Below are 13,367 nucleotides of genomic sequence, written 5' to 3' on the forward strand. Positions count from 1 at the left end.
TCCTAGTTGCTTGTGCACCTGCAAGAGTGACCATCAAAGAAGATGTCCCTGGCCACCTGTCTGTGGCTTGGTCCAATGCAGAGCTGGGTGATTACTATGTGGCTTTTGTGAAGAGTGACGATGGCTTGGAAGTACATTGTAATACGTCCCTCACACAGTGCAATTTCTTATCTGAGTGTGGCTTTACTTACTTTATTAGTGTTTTTGCTTATAACAAGGCAGGGCAAAGTCCTTTGGGTGATGTCTTCAATTATACCACAGGTAAGTCACATTTAATGCTTATGAAGGTGGTTTTGAGTCCATCAGCCTCAGCAACTGAATAAATAACCTATTACACTCATCCTCTTAACCAATTGGGTGGGAGTCATACTAGGCTAAGAACAGAAAATGTCTCTCTCCTGTCATAATCTTTATAGAATGGGTAAGTTTGGTTTCAGAGACCCAACATACTAAGAATGCAAGATTGAGGACTTAAAAGGGAAGAAAGAAATTCTCACTACAAAGGAGGCTGAGATCTGAGGCCCATGTTGAAGTTAGCCTAGACAGGAACATTTATGAGACTCTAACCTCCACTAAACTACCAAGAAAGCTAGAAATAGAACTGTGGCTCAAGTGGTAGAGCACTAGCCTTGAGCAAAGGAAGCCCAGGGACAGTGCTCAGGCCCTGAGTTCAAGTCCCAGGATCAGTACAAGAAAGAGAGGAAGCGAGAGAGGGAGGTGGGAGGAAGGGAGAGGAGAGATGGAGGGAAGGAAGGAGGGAAATTTAAAACCTCCACAAAGATGTGCTCAGTATTTGGTCCTGTGCTAAAGCCCAACAAGGACACACCCCTTTCATTTCAGGATTTTATTGTTTCTCTCAGGCCTCTCGTCTCACTTGACTTTCTAGCTCAAGGCTGGCACTCTACTCCTTGAGCCATGCTCCCACTTCAGACTTTTTTTTGTCAGTTGTAGGGATTGAACTCTGGGCCTGGGTGCTGTCCCTGAGCTCTTCAGATCAAGGCTTCTGCCCTACCCCTGAGCTACAGCGCCACTTCCAGTTTTCTGGTAATTAATTGAAGATAAGAGTCTCTCGGACTTTAGTGTCTGAGCTGGCTTTGAAGTACAATCCTCAGATCTCAGCCTCCTGAGTAGCTAGGACTTATAGGCATGAGCCACTGTGTCCAGCCACTTTTTTTGCTGGTTAACTAGAGATAAGTGTCATAGATATTTTCTTTCCAAACTTAATTTGAACCTTGATCCTTAGATCTCAGCTTCCTGAAGAGCTAGGATTGCAGGAATGAGCCACTAAGGCCCATCTGCAGCTCTCCAGTTTTAAAGAATGATTGGAATAACTGGATGCTTTGGCATTAACTCTATTCATAAGTAAGACTACTACAATCATATAAAAGTAATAGAGCTGGATGATAATAAGTTTTATCAGAATGAGGGATCCAGATAACGGGTACTTTTGGAATTTGGAGTAAGAGGCTGTTTATAAAGTCTCCAGCACAGGTGGCTTTCTAAAGGGAGGAGCTCAAGAGTAGTTGAAATGTAGATGGACTATAAGTGGGCAAGAACTCATCTTAGAGGAACTCCAAGGTAAGTTAGATGTTTGTCAGTGGGGTTCTTTCTTCTAAGATCAACTAGGACAATTATGTTTCTCCCAACCCCTCTAAAAAAAAAACCGAGAGGATTTGAGGAGTTGAACTCAATATGGTGGTATAGGGAGGAAGTTTTCAAAGACAGAGAGGGGAGAGCAGGTGTGGAGTGGGGATTGGGAAGTCTACTGTGGCTGGGGGCAGTCTGCTGGGGTAGGGACAGCTGACCATGGCAGCTTGTGATGACCCGGATGTCTATCAAGACTTCCCCTTTGTGTGGTGGGAGTGAGGCCAAGGTTGGAACTAACCAGACCTGTAGGTTACTACAGTAGTGCAGGAGGCCAGTCAGTGGTCATGGCTCCTATTATTGCGCCTGTACTGACCTTTGTTCCCTCTTTCAGCTCCCTGTTGTCCTAGTGACATTAACCCCGTGTTAGTGTCCAGTGACAGAGTAGAGATGGTCTGGTCTCCTGTCCGTGGTGCGGAACTCTATGAAACCAAGGCCAGAGCTGGGTCCAGCATGGTGGAATGCAGTGACACTGCCCCTGCCTGCACGCTCTCGGCTCTACAGTGTGACACCAAGTATGATGTCACGGTGTATTCCTTCAGCGAGATCCGGGGCAGCAATATGTCCTGCTCACCCCAAGTTATCACCACAGGTGAGGGGAGGCTGGTGTCTGAATGATTCATTTGAGCTATGCAGCTTAACATGGGCATTCAGTAACATCTATGAGATGAAATCCCCTTAACCACTTTGTGGGGACCAATTGAGTCTCTGTTGAATTGAGAAAAGGTAGAGGAGAAGGTGGAGGAGGAGAGTGGGAAGAGAAAAGACAGACATAAAGAGAGAGAGAGAGAGAGAGAGAGAGAGAGAGAGAGAGAGAGAGAGAGAGAGAGAGAGAGAGAGAGAGAGAGAGAGAGAGACCAGGGAGAGGGAAAGGCTTTAGTGATGATTGCCTTAGCCGTTCAGTTTTTCAGTTCTTCTATGCCTCTCTCTATGATTCTATGTCTCTGTGTCTCTCTTGTCTTGTCTCTCTTTGTTCTAGTACTAAGGGTTTAAACTTTGGGCCTTGTGCTCCCTCCTCCTCCTCCTCCTTCTTTTTCTTCTTCTTCCTTGTCTTCTTGTCAGTCGTAGGGCTTGACCTGTGGACCTGAGCTCTGTCCCTGAGCTCGTCAACTCAAAGCTAATAACTCTGCTACTTTGAGCTACAACATCATTTCTGATTTTCAGGTGGTCCTAGAGATAAGAATCTCACAATTTTCATGCCAGGCTGGCTTTGAATCGAGATCCTCAGATCTCAACCTCCTGAGTAGCTAGGAGTACAGCTGTGAGCCACTGGCACCTGGCTTCCTACTTGATTTTTTTTTTTTCACTCAAATCTGGCACTCTACCATTGAGGCACAGCTCCCTTTTCAGCTCTGTGGTGCTTAAGTAAAATTAAGACTCTTACAGACTTTCCTGTCCAGGCTAGGTTCAAATCATGATCCTCAGATCTCAACCTCCTGAGCAGCTTAGATTACAGGCAGGAGTCCCTTGCTCTGGTGGTCATTCAGTTTTTTCTGCTTGTGGGTGATATGACTGTGTGGATGACCATGCAAGTGTGCATATTTGTTTTGTTTTGTTTTGCTTTTGGCGATCAAAATGCTTGTAACATATTCTAGTTGACCCAGCAATATAAAAACCCCATCTACTATGTCAGTGTCATCAAGTTTTCACACTACATCTCAATGAATTTTACCTATAGGGGATAGGTATGCTTGAAAGCTATGGTCATTTCCATTGGGGAGGGGTTCATTTTAGATCAAATGGTATATGTGATGTTCTTGACTCCAGCTGTTCTAATGAATAATGTAAAATCTCTCAGCTCCTTGTAGTCCTGAAATAAAAAGTATTTCCAAGGATGACCTCTCTACAATTCATGTGCAATGGCAAGCCACTAATGATGATGCCATGTACACAGTGACTGCCCAGGGGGAGAAGGGGCTATACCAGTGCAGCAGCACAGGACGGGCCTGTGCCATGGGGGGCCTGCCCTGTGGCTCAGTGTTCTCTGTCACGGCTGTGGCTGAAACACAGGCAGGAAAAAGCCCACCCAGCTACAGCGTCTCCCTGGAAACAGGTATGTAATGGCCACCAGCCTAAATGTTCACTTTGGTGGGGGTCTAGGAATTGTTTGAAGGCATGGACTTGATTTAATCAACCTTACCCATGATAGAAAGTGGGTAAACCTTTCAAAGAACTCTAGTCTTTCAAAGAAGCTTTTCAAAGAACCCTAGTGCTAGGAAATAGAACTTTCAACCTCGTGTGTGTGTGTGTGTGTGTGTGTGTGTGTGTGTGTGTGTGTGTGCATGTGTATACACTAGTACTGGGGCTTGAACTTAGGGCCTGCGTGCTCTCCCTTGGCTTTTTCTGCTCAAGCCTGGTGCTCTACACTTGAGTCATATTTCCACTTATGGCTTTATGGTGGTTAATTGATGAGCATTTCATGGATTTCCTACCCAGACTGACTTTGAACCTTGATCTTCAGATCTCAGCTTTCCGAGGCAGGAGCCACTGGCTAGAACTTCCAACATTTTACATATTCTGGAAAAAATAGCTTATATTGGCATCGAAGGAGCAATGTATTGATTCATTTATTAGAATTTATATCCTCCCTTGATACAAACCAATCAAAACAGCTAAAAAGCAAACTAGTGAGCTGATTTATTAGCCAACTCCTTGGCTTAGCTCTTCCAAACTGTTCTTTGAAACAATGCTTTCTGAGTTCAAGTTTCCTAATGTCAGGCAGATAATAATCATATAGGGTGTTGGCAAGTATTGAGTTAATATCACAAAACACTCCACTCAACACAGAGACTGATGCATATGAAGAGCTCCATAAAAGAAGACATTTCTTCATAGCACTGTATGAGTGGAATGAGGCAAAATACTGGGCACTGCTGGCTCATGCCTGTAATCCTAGCTACTCAGGAGGATGAGATCTGAGAATTACAGTCTAAAGTCAGCCCAGAAAGGAAAGTCCATGAAACTCTTACCTCTAATCAGCCAAGAAAAAGCTGAAAGCAGAGCTATGGCTCATGTGGTACAGCCTCAGCCTTGAACACAAAAGCCAAATAATTGTGTGAGGGCTTGAGTCCAAGCCCTATTACCAGCATAAAAAAGAATTGTAGGAAATTGCTTAAAGCCTCTGGGCATTTTTCTTACTATAGTCAATGATAGATGGCATTTTGAACTGCAATAGTTGAGCCAACAACCCCCCAAAAGTAGCAAAATTTATTTTTAAGTATTTTAAAATAAAGAAAATCCAAATATACATGAAGGTTTGGTATATCTATATGTTTTTTTAATATATTTTCATTGTAATTAATAGAGGGGTTACATTATATTTGCCAGACAGAAGATGCATTACTTCACAAACATTGATACCCTTTCTCATGTTTTGGTCTCCATTTCCCTCCTTCCCCCACCCCGCCCCTCATCTTGTTTTCCCTCCTTCCCTATCCTATTTCAAATAACAAAATACACATATATACAATATATCAGATAACAAGGTAAAATACAGTAACAATATGAGATAACCAAAGACAGCAAAAGAGATGGGAGATAACATAGTCCATTAAGGACAACAATCACTCATTATATGGCTTTTGTTTCTATATCCTGGAGGTCCTTTCATTTAGCCTCATCCTATAGGGCCTTATGTATATAGGTTTTGCTCTATTATAAATCTCTGCTAGGAAAGCCCAAGGTTTCCAATGATTATGACAAATGAGGGAAACCGTTGAGCCTGTGTTCCTTTGAGTCCGGCTTACCTCACTTAATATGATTTTTCCTAAGTCTTTCCATTTCCTTACAAAGGGGGCAATGTCGTTCTTTCTGACAGCAGCATAGAATTGCATTGTGTATAAATACCACATCTTGTTGATCCACTCATCAACCGAGGGGCATCTGGGTTGGTTCCATATCTTTGGTATGGTAAATAATGCTGCAATGAACATCATTGTGCTAGTGGATTTAGTATGTCCTTGTTTCTGGACTAGTGGGTAAATGCCAAGTAGTGGAATTTCTGGGTCATAGGGGAGCTATAAGGACTTCCTGAAAAACTGAGAAAATTGTGTTATCTTAAGTGGCTTAGAAATCAAGCTTTGAGCTAGGAATGGTGGTACACACCTATAACCCTAGCACTCAGGAAACAGTGCCTGTAGTTTAAGACCAACCTGAACTACAAAGCAAAAACTAGACTTAGAAAAGACAAAGTCTGAGCATACACACAAACACATGTGTGTGCGCACACATGTGTGTGCATGTGTGCATGAAATATACATTTCAAAGGGCATAGGAAAGGCAAAAGAATTAAATGGCACACTGAAGAAAAAGTGAAGGCAACTATTGCCTTGCTACTAGAACTGTTCAAACTAGTGGGACCACAGCAAATTATGTTCTTGCTCACTGCAGGTTCTCTACTGCGTTAGCTCTATTTCCAGTCCATTTGTTTGCCAGTCCTGGAGCTTGAACCCTGGGTCTGGGTACTATCCCTGACCTTTTGAGCTCAGGATAGCATTCTACCACAGCTCCATTACCAGACTTTTGGACATTGGAGATAAGAATCTCACACACTTAACTGCCTTAGCTGGCTTCAAACCATGATCCTCAGAACTCAACCTTCTGAGTAGCTAGGATTATAAGCATGAGCCACCAGCACCCTGATCAATTGTTTCTTTTCTTAAAAAAATTTTTGTGGGGGCTGGGAATTTGGCCTAGTGGTAGAGTGCTTGCCTAACATGCACAAAGACCTAGCTTCTATTCCTCAGTACCACATAAATAGAAAAGCCAGAAGTGGTGCTGTGGCTCAAGTGGTAGAGCTTGTAGCCTTGAAGAAAGCCCAAGGCCAGTGCTCAGGCCCTGAGTTCAAGTCCCTAGGACTGGCAAAAAAAATTTATGGGGAGAGGGAAGCCTCATATTCCCATAGCTTGTTAATCTACTACTTCTTTGTGCAACAAACTTATACACAGTTAATGTTACAAAATGTATTAGAGGACATAGACAGAAGGAAAACTTTATTAACATTAGAAAGTTTGAGAAATTTAGGGTATTGAGTGAAAGGCAGAGGGCCATTCTTGGCTGTTTTACCCAAATAATCTTCAGTGGAAATAAAATCCCAATTATTTTACCTTTTTTCTCAATTTTTTTACCTTTCCCCCACTTCACTTAAGTGCCGTGCTGCCCAGCTGGTCTGATCATAACTCAGGTCACCCAATCAATAATCAATGTGAGCTGGAGTATTGGGACAGTGACCCAAACATATGTGACAGTTCTGGAATCTCATACTGGACAATCCATGTGCCACACGTATCAGAACCATTGTCTGCTGGGATGCATTACATGTGGTATCAACTACACGGTGGCACTGAAGGCAGTCAGTGCTACAGGACTGACTTCAGAGTGTGCCTACCAAAGTTATTCTTCCAGTAAGTGAATTCTAAAACTCTAGCCCTGGATAATCGGTAAGAACTTGACTATTCCAAGTCCAAGCACAATCTTTCCTCCTCTCCATCTTTAAAAAGATACTGCAGAGCTGGGAATGTGGCTTAACGGCAGGGTGCTTGCCTAGCATGCATGAAGCCTTGGGTTTGATTCCTCAATACTACACACACAGAAAAAGCCAGAAGTGGCGTATGATTCATGTGGTAGAGTGCTAGCCTTGAGAAAGCCCAAGGATAGAGCTCAAGCCCTGAGTTCAAGCCCCAGGATTGGCAAAAAAAAAAAAAGTGCTGCAAGCTGGGCCCTCACAACTCATACCTACCATCCCAGGTGCCCAGGAGACAGAGATCAAGAGGATTTCAGTTGAAGGCCAGCCTGGGCCTTCATCTCAACAGAAAAAGCTGGGAATGGTGTGACGTGTGTGTCATCCCAGCTCGGGGGAGAAGTATAAATAGCAGAATCCACTCAGGCAAAAAGCAAGACCCTATCTCAAAAATCACCAGAGCAGAGGTGCTGGACAAGTCACAATGGGGATGTTTGTCTAACAAACACAATGCCCTGAGTTCAAACCCCACTACCACCACCACCACCACCACCACCACCACCAAAAGCTGCAGGGGTCAGGAGTTTGGCCTAGTGGTAGAGTGCTTGCCTAGCATGCACAGAGACCCGGGTTCAATTCCTTAGTACCACATACATAGAAAAGCCGGAAGTGGTGCTGTGGCTCATGTGTTAGAGCTCTAGCCTTGAGGAAAGCACAAGGAAAGCGCTCACGCCCTGAGTTCAAGCCCCAGGACTGGCTGGAAAAAAGAAAAACAAAACAGACAAACCCAAAAAAGCTGCATTTCCACTGAGCTTTGCACTATAATTCATATATATATATATATATATGTTTATTTATTTTTTTTTGCCATTCCTGGGCTTGGGCTCAGGGTCTGAGTGCTGTCCTTGGACTTTCTCAAGGCTAGAACACTACCCTTGAGCCTCAGCACCACTTCTGGCTTTTTTCTATGTATGTGGTACCGAGGAATTGAACCTGGGTCTTTGTGCATGGTAGACAAGCACTTTACCATTAGGCCAAACTCCTGGTCCCTATAATTCTGATTCTTAAATGTTTGCCGTTTCCCCCTTGACTTAGAGTCACAAAGGTTAGGCCTCTGTAGGTAATCAGGAAACCTCAGTGTTCTGAGTAGCTGAAACTACACCGACAGTTGGCTACTGTTACACATTTTTATTTTAGTTATTGAGAATGCTGCACCTGGTATCCTGACTGACAATATGTAGCCCTTTTCGGGTGTTTGTAAGAGGCCCAAAGTAGACCTACTAAGCTAGCACTGGTGAGCTAGGAAGCAGTGAACTTGGACCTCAGCCTGTTGTGGAAGTGGCTGCTCTCAAGGTGACACACTCCTCAACTCAGCAAAATGTTTGTTTTCAATTAGAGCTGAAAATAATACATTTTAAATACTTGTCCTGGAACTTGAACTCAGGGCCTCACGTAATTGCTTAGCTTATTTGCTCAAGGCTGATGGGACTAGACCAGTTGAGCCACTCTTAACATTTCTGGCCTTTTGCTTTTTAATTGGAGTCAAGAGTCTCACAAATGTCTCTGCCCCAGCTTTGAACTAAGATCCTCAAATTTTAACAACCTGAGTAGTTAGGATTATAGTATGAATCACTGGTGCCTTGCTTCTCAATGAGTATTGGGGTTTTGCCAGTATTGGGGTTTGAACTTGGGACCTTCTGCTTGCTAGGAAAACACTCTACCATTTACTGCCACCTCTATTCCTGGAATGAGTTATATTTAAGCTTAATCCCACTGAGGGCAAATAAAACTAAGACATCATGAGAAATCTGGAAAGAATTCTTTGCAATAGACTCAATATAGATTAAGACATGTACAATTCAATTTCTGCCAATTGTGGGCCTTTTTTGTTTTGTTTCTTTTTCTTTTCTATTTTTTATCAGTCGTGGGGCTTGAACTCAGAGCCTGGGCACTGTTCCTGAGTTTCTTTTGTTCAAGGCTAGCACTCTACCACTTGAACCACAGCAATACTTCTGGCTTTTTCTGTGCATGTAGTACTGAGGAATGAAACCCAGGGCTTCAATCATGCTAGGCAAGCACTCTACCACTAAGCCACATTCCTAGCCCTGTGGATGTTTTGACTCATCTTTATTCTATACTAAAATGTCACAGCCAGCATTGGTGGCACATGCCTGCAATCCTAGCTACTCAAGAAGCTGAGATCTGAGGATCACAGTTCAAAAGCTAGCCTGGTCAGAATGCAGAATGTCTGTGAGACTCTTCTCTAACTACCAAAAAGCTAGAAGTGGAGCTGTGGCTCATTTTTCTCCCCCCACCCCCCGTCTCTCTCTGTCTCTCTCTCTGTCTCTCTCTCTGTCTCTCTCTCTGTCTGTCTGTCTCTCTCTCTCTCTCTCTCTCTCTCTCTCTCTCTCTCTCTCTCTCTCTCTCTCTCTCACACACACACACACACACACACACATTCACACCCCACATCACCCTTAACCTGGATCTCTGATCATATGGCTCAGTAAAGAAAGGACTTGAACATTTCCCTCAAGTTCATTAAAGTTCAGTAATCAAGCATATCATTTAAAACTGTGTGTGTGTGTGTGTGTGTGTGTGTGTGTGTGTGTGTGTGTGAGTGTGTGTGTGTATTTCTATAGTAATAAAGGCTGCATTTGATCCTTTTATCCTGCAGGTGCCTGCTGTCCTTTGGGGGTAAAAGTGTATAGGTTGGGCTCTAATGGCATTCGGATCTACTGGCAAGCCTCCAGGGGCTCTGCCAACTATAGCGCTGACCTCTATGGCTCCAAAGGCATCTTCACGTGTGCCCCAAGTGCTGGCCTCAGTTTCTGTGACATCACCGAAATTCCCTGTGGAGATATATACACCGTGATGGTCTCACCGGTTGCTGAAACAGGACTGAAGCTTACTTTCTGTCCCAAAAAAATATATTCAGGTAAAGAATGTTAAGACCCTTTCTTTAAAATCAGCTTTAGCCCCTGGGCTCTCACCTGTCAGCCTAGCCACTCAAGAGGCTGAGATATGAGGACTGAAGTCTGAAGCCAGCCCTGGCAGGAAACTTTGTGAGATTCTTATCTCCAATTAATCACCCAATGCAAACAAAAAGAAAAACTGGAAATGGAGTTGTGGCTTCAGAGGCAGTGCTCGGGTCCTGCGTTCAAACCCCAGTACCAGCAAAAATAAAAAAAAAAGCTCAATTCAAAGCAATCACACTTAACTGATAAATATGAACTCCCTATGGCTATAAGAGACCCTCATATTCTCTGGAACTGTGATGCTTTCTTATTATTAAATTTGGAGATTTTCTTCTGGTGCCGTCCCTCTCTTCTTCAGAAGAAGGACTAGAAGATTGCACTTAAATAGTAAAGAAAATTTTAACTGATTTGAGAATAATTTTTTTTAGCATTTGGCAGAGATATTATGTTAGACACTCTAGAATGTTGGAAAATTAGAGACTTGAACTTGATTTGTTTTTGTTTGTGCCAGTATTGGGGCTTGAACTCAGATCCTGCGTGCTGTCTCTAAAAGTTTTTCCACTCAGGCTTGGTGCTCTACCACTTGAGCCTCAACTCTACTTCTGGATTTTTGGTGACTAAATGGAGATAAAAGTCTTATGAACTTTTCTTCCTGGGATGGCTTCAAACTGGAATCCTTAGATCTTAGCTTCCTGAGTAGCTAGGATTACAGGCTTCAAAGAAACTGAAAGAAGGTCAGAGAAAAAGAGAGTTATAAATCATAAATTAGGTTTGGTTTGAAAATATACATGGGCTGCCTGGCCAGCTGTGCCATCACGGCTGAGCTGAGAGGAAAACATTCACAAGTCTCCCGCTGTTTAAGCATCTTCTGCCACCTTGCCCAGGGCATAGTTATCTATTTTTCATATATTTCAGAAGGAAAAAAAAGAGATGCGAATGAATTCAGAAAAATGAATCAATGGCTCAGAAACCTTTATTAATAAACAGAATTCAAATTTTCACATTAAATGTAGGGGACAAGAGGTTGAAGATGGCACTTGGTGATGGAACCAGGTCAGCTCCTCCTGAAAGCCTGTCCTCAATGCCCTTGAGTGTCATGCTCTGATTCCTTGTCTTTTCATTACCTTGTCCCCAAAGGCAGCAGGCCCAGAGCAAAGCTCTATGGAAAGAGACAAAAATAGACTCTTGGTGTGGGAACTAGCCCTTAGGTTGAAGAGCCTACAGCTCAGTAACCATATTTCATTGCATTTGCCTAATGTTGTGCAATTTATGAAGTCTTTCTGCTGTATATTTTGTTAAATGTTCACAATAACACTAAAAGGTAGGTTCTGCAGACTTTATTATCTCCAATTTACTAATGGTCCCCATGGTGTCTCTCTGAAATCTTTCTGGTCTCCTAATCTCTAAATGCATATTCATCTGTTTTTATTTGTTTCTGACTTTGACAATGTTATCTACACTGGTCCTCAAACTCCTGGGCTCAAGTAATCTCCTGCTTCATCTTCTGGAGTCGCTGGAACTATACATGTGCATGCTTTCAGGTGCCAAGTCTTTATTCAGACTTGACTGGGGGATTGTGGTTCAAAGACAGCCCGGGCAAAAAGAAGTTTATGAGATTCCATTTCAACCTATGGTCGAACGTGGTGCCACATGCCTGTCATCCCAGCTTTAGAGGAAGTACGCCATTGTAAACCCCAGCCACAAGGCTGAGTACATCTAGCCTAATGGTGGTAGATTATGCCTGTAATCCTAGCTTCTCAGGAAGATGAGGTCTCAGAATTGTGGTTTGAAGCCAGCTCCAATAAAACATCAAAAATCCAGAAGTGGAGATCGTTATAAAATCTCACCCAGATTCTTCTGTTCTGTCTCCTTGGTATAAAACACAAATGACTTTCATGATGAGAAGCTTAGATGTCTGCCTGATGGAGACAATATCAGCAGTGCCTTATTTTGACCATCAGGACAATTTTGTACATAATAATTAGGAAATACTATTTATTGAGTGTTGTGTGCTAGAGCTTTGCACATACAAATTTTGTCCTTATTGCAAAACTAGCTTCAGGTTGATATTTTTATCCTACCACTTTATAGATAAACTGAGGCATAATGAAATGACTTGTCCAAGGTATCATCTTTGTTTATCATCCAAATTTGTTCTTATTCATCATTGAGTTACTTTACTCCTTTTCTTTTGTGTGTGCCCTGGTAGAAGAGCTTGGACTCAGGCCTCATACTCTTGCTCTGACATTCATCCAGCCTGGATATTTTTTTCTGAGTCTGCCTTCACCTCAAGTGCAATTAATTGAAGATGAAGTCTCTAGACTTTTCTTCCTGGACTGGCTTCAAATCACAGTCTTCCAGGTCTCAGCCTCCTAAATAGTAAGGTTACAAGTATAACCTTAACGTTTACCAACACCCTCCTTCCCCTTTCTTTCTTCCTTCCTTCCTTCCTTCCTTCCTTCCTTCCTTCCTTCCTTCCTTCCTTTTTTCCATCTTCCTTCTGTGACACTGAGGATCTGACTTAGGGTTTTGTGTCTCTATAACTGAGGTAACACCCCCAGCCCTTTTTCATTTTATTTTGAGACAGAATCCAAGCAAGTTGCCAAGCTGGCTTCAAACTTATGACTCTCTTTGACTCTGTTTCTCAAGAAGGTAGGATTACAGGTGTGTGACTGCACATCTGGTCCTTTTAGGTTATTGCTTCATAGTCTTAAATACAGCAATAAATGCATTTTTCAGTGCTTGTTTTTTTTGTTATTGTAGTAACCTGCTCTGGAAGTACACTTGGAATGGGTAAGTCATTTTTTTCATAAATAATTAGAAGAAACAATTAACTAGAAACAAATACTTATTGGTGCATTTTGGAGTTATTTGGTGAAGTTAGGATTGAAACTGAAGGTACATTAGTCAGAAATACCAGTTCTTTCTTTGATACAAGAGAATTCTCTCTTTTTTCTTTTTCTTTCTTTTTTTTGTGGGTCATGGGGTTTGAACTGGCCTGCGTGCTGTCCCTGAGCTCTTCAGCTCAAGGCTACCCTTGAGCCAAGCCCCACTTCCCATTTTCTAGAGGTTAATTGAAGATAAGAGTCTCTGGTCCTTTTGTGCCCTGGCTGGCTTTGAACCTTAATCCTCAGATGTCATCCTCCTGAGTAGTAGGATTACAGGCGTGAGCCACCGACCCCAACAAAATGAAGCCTGGGCACTGGGATTTTTTTTTAAAGCTCCTCAGGAGATTCTAAATGCTACAATAAAACAGGGCTTCTCCAACTGTGCATGCAAACCACCAG

General features: G+C 42.8%; 1 protein-coding gene across 1 annotated transcript in view; it reads left to right on the plus strand.

Annotated features, from left to right (window-relative positions):
- The window catches only part of Fndc7 (fibronectin type III domain containing 7), a 33,692-nt gene that overhangs the window by 14,911 nt on the left and 5,414 nt on the right, over positions 1–13,367 (plus strand). The window contains exons 6-11 of the mRNA XM_090334308.1: positions 7–261; positions 1,979–2,236; positions 3,443–3,697; positions 6,792–7,046; positions 9,780–10,040; positions 12,844–12,873. Coding sequence (XP_090190434.1) covers positions 7–261; positions 1,979–2,236; positions 3,443–3,697; positions 6,792–7,046; positions 9,780–10,040; positions 12,844–12,873 — 1,314 coding nt within the window. The remainder of the gene's footprint in view (positions 1–6; positions 262–1,978; positions 2,237–3,442; positions 3,698–6,791; positions 7,047–9,779; positions 10,041–12,843; positions 12,874–13,367) is intronic.

Source organism: Megascapheus bottae, chromosome 6 (assembly GCF_031878675.1).
Source record: "Megascapheus bottae isolate mThoBot1 chromosome 6, mThoBot2.hap1, whole genome shotgun sequence".
Taxonomy (NCBI): domain Eukaryota; kingdom Metazoa; phylum Chordata; class Mammalia; order Rodentia; family Geomyidae; genus Megascapheus; species Megascapheus bottae.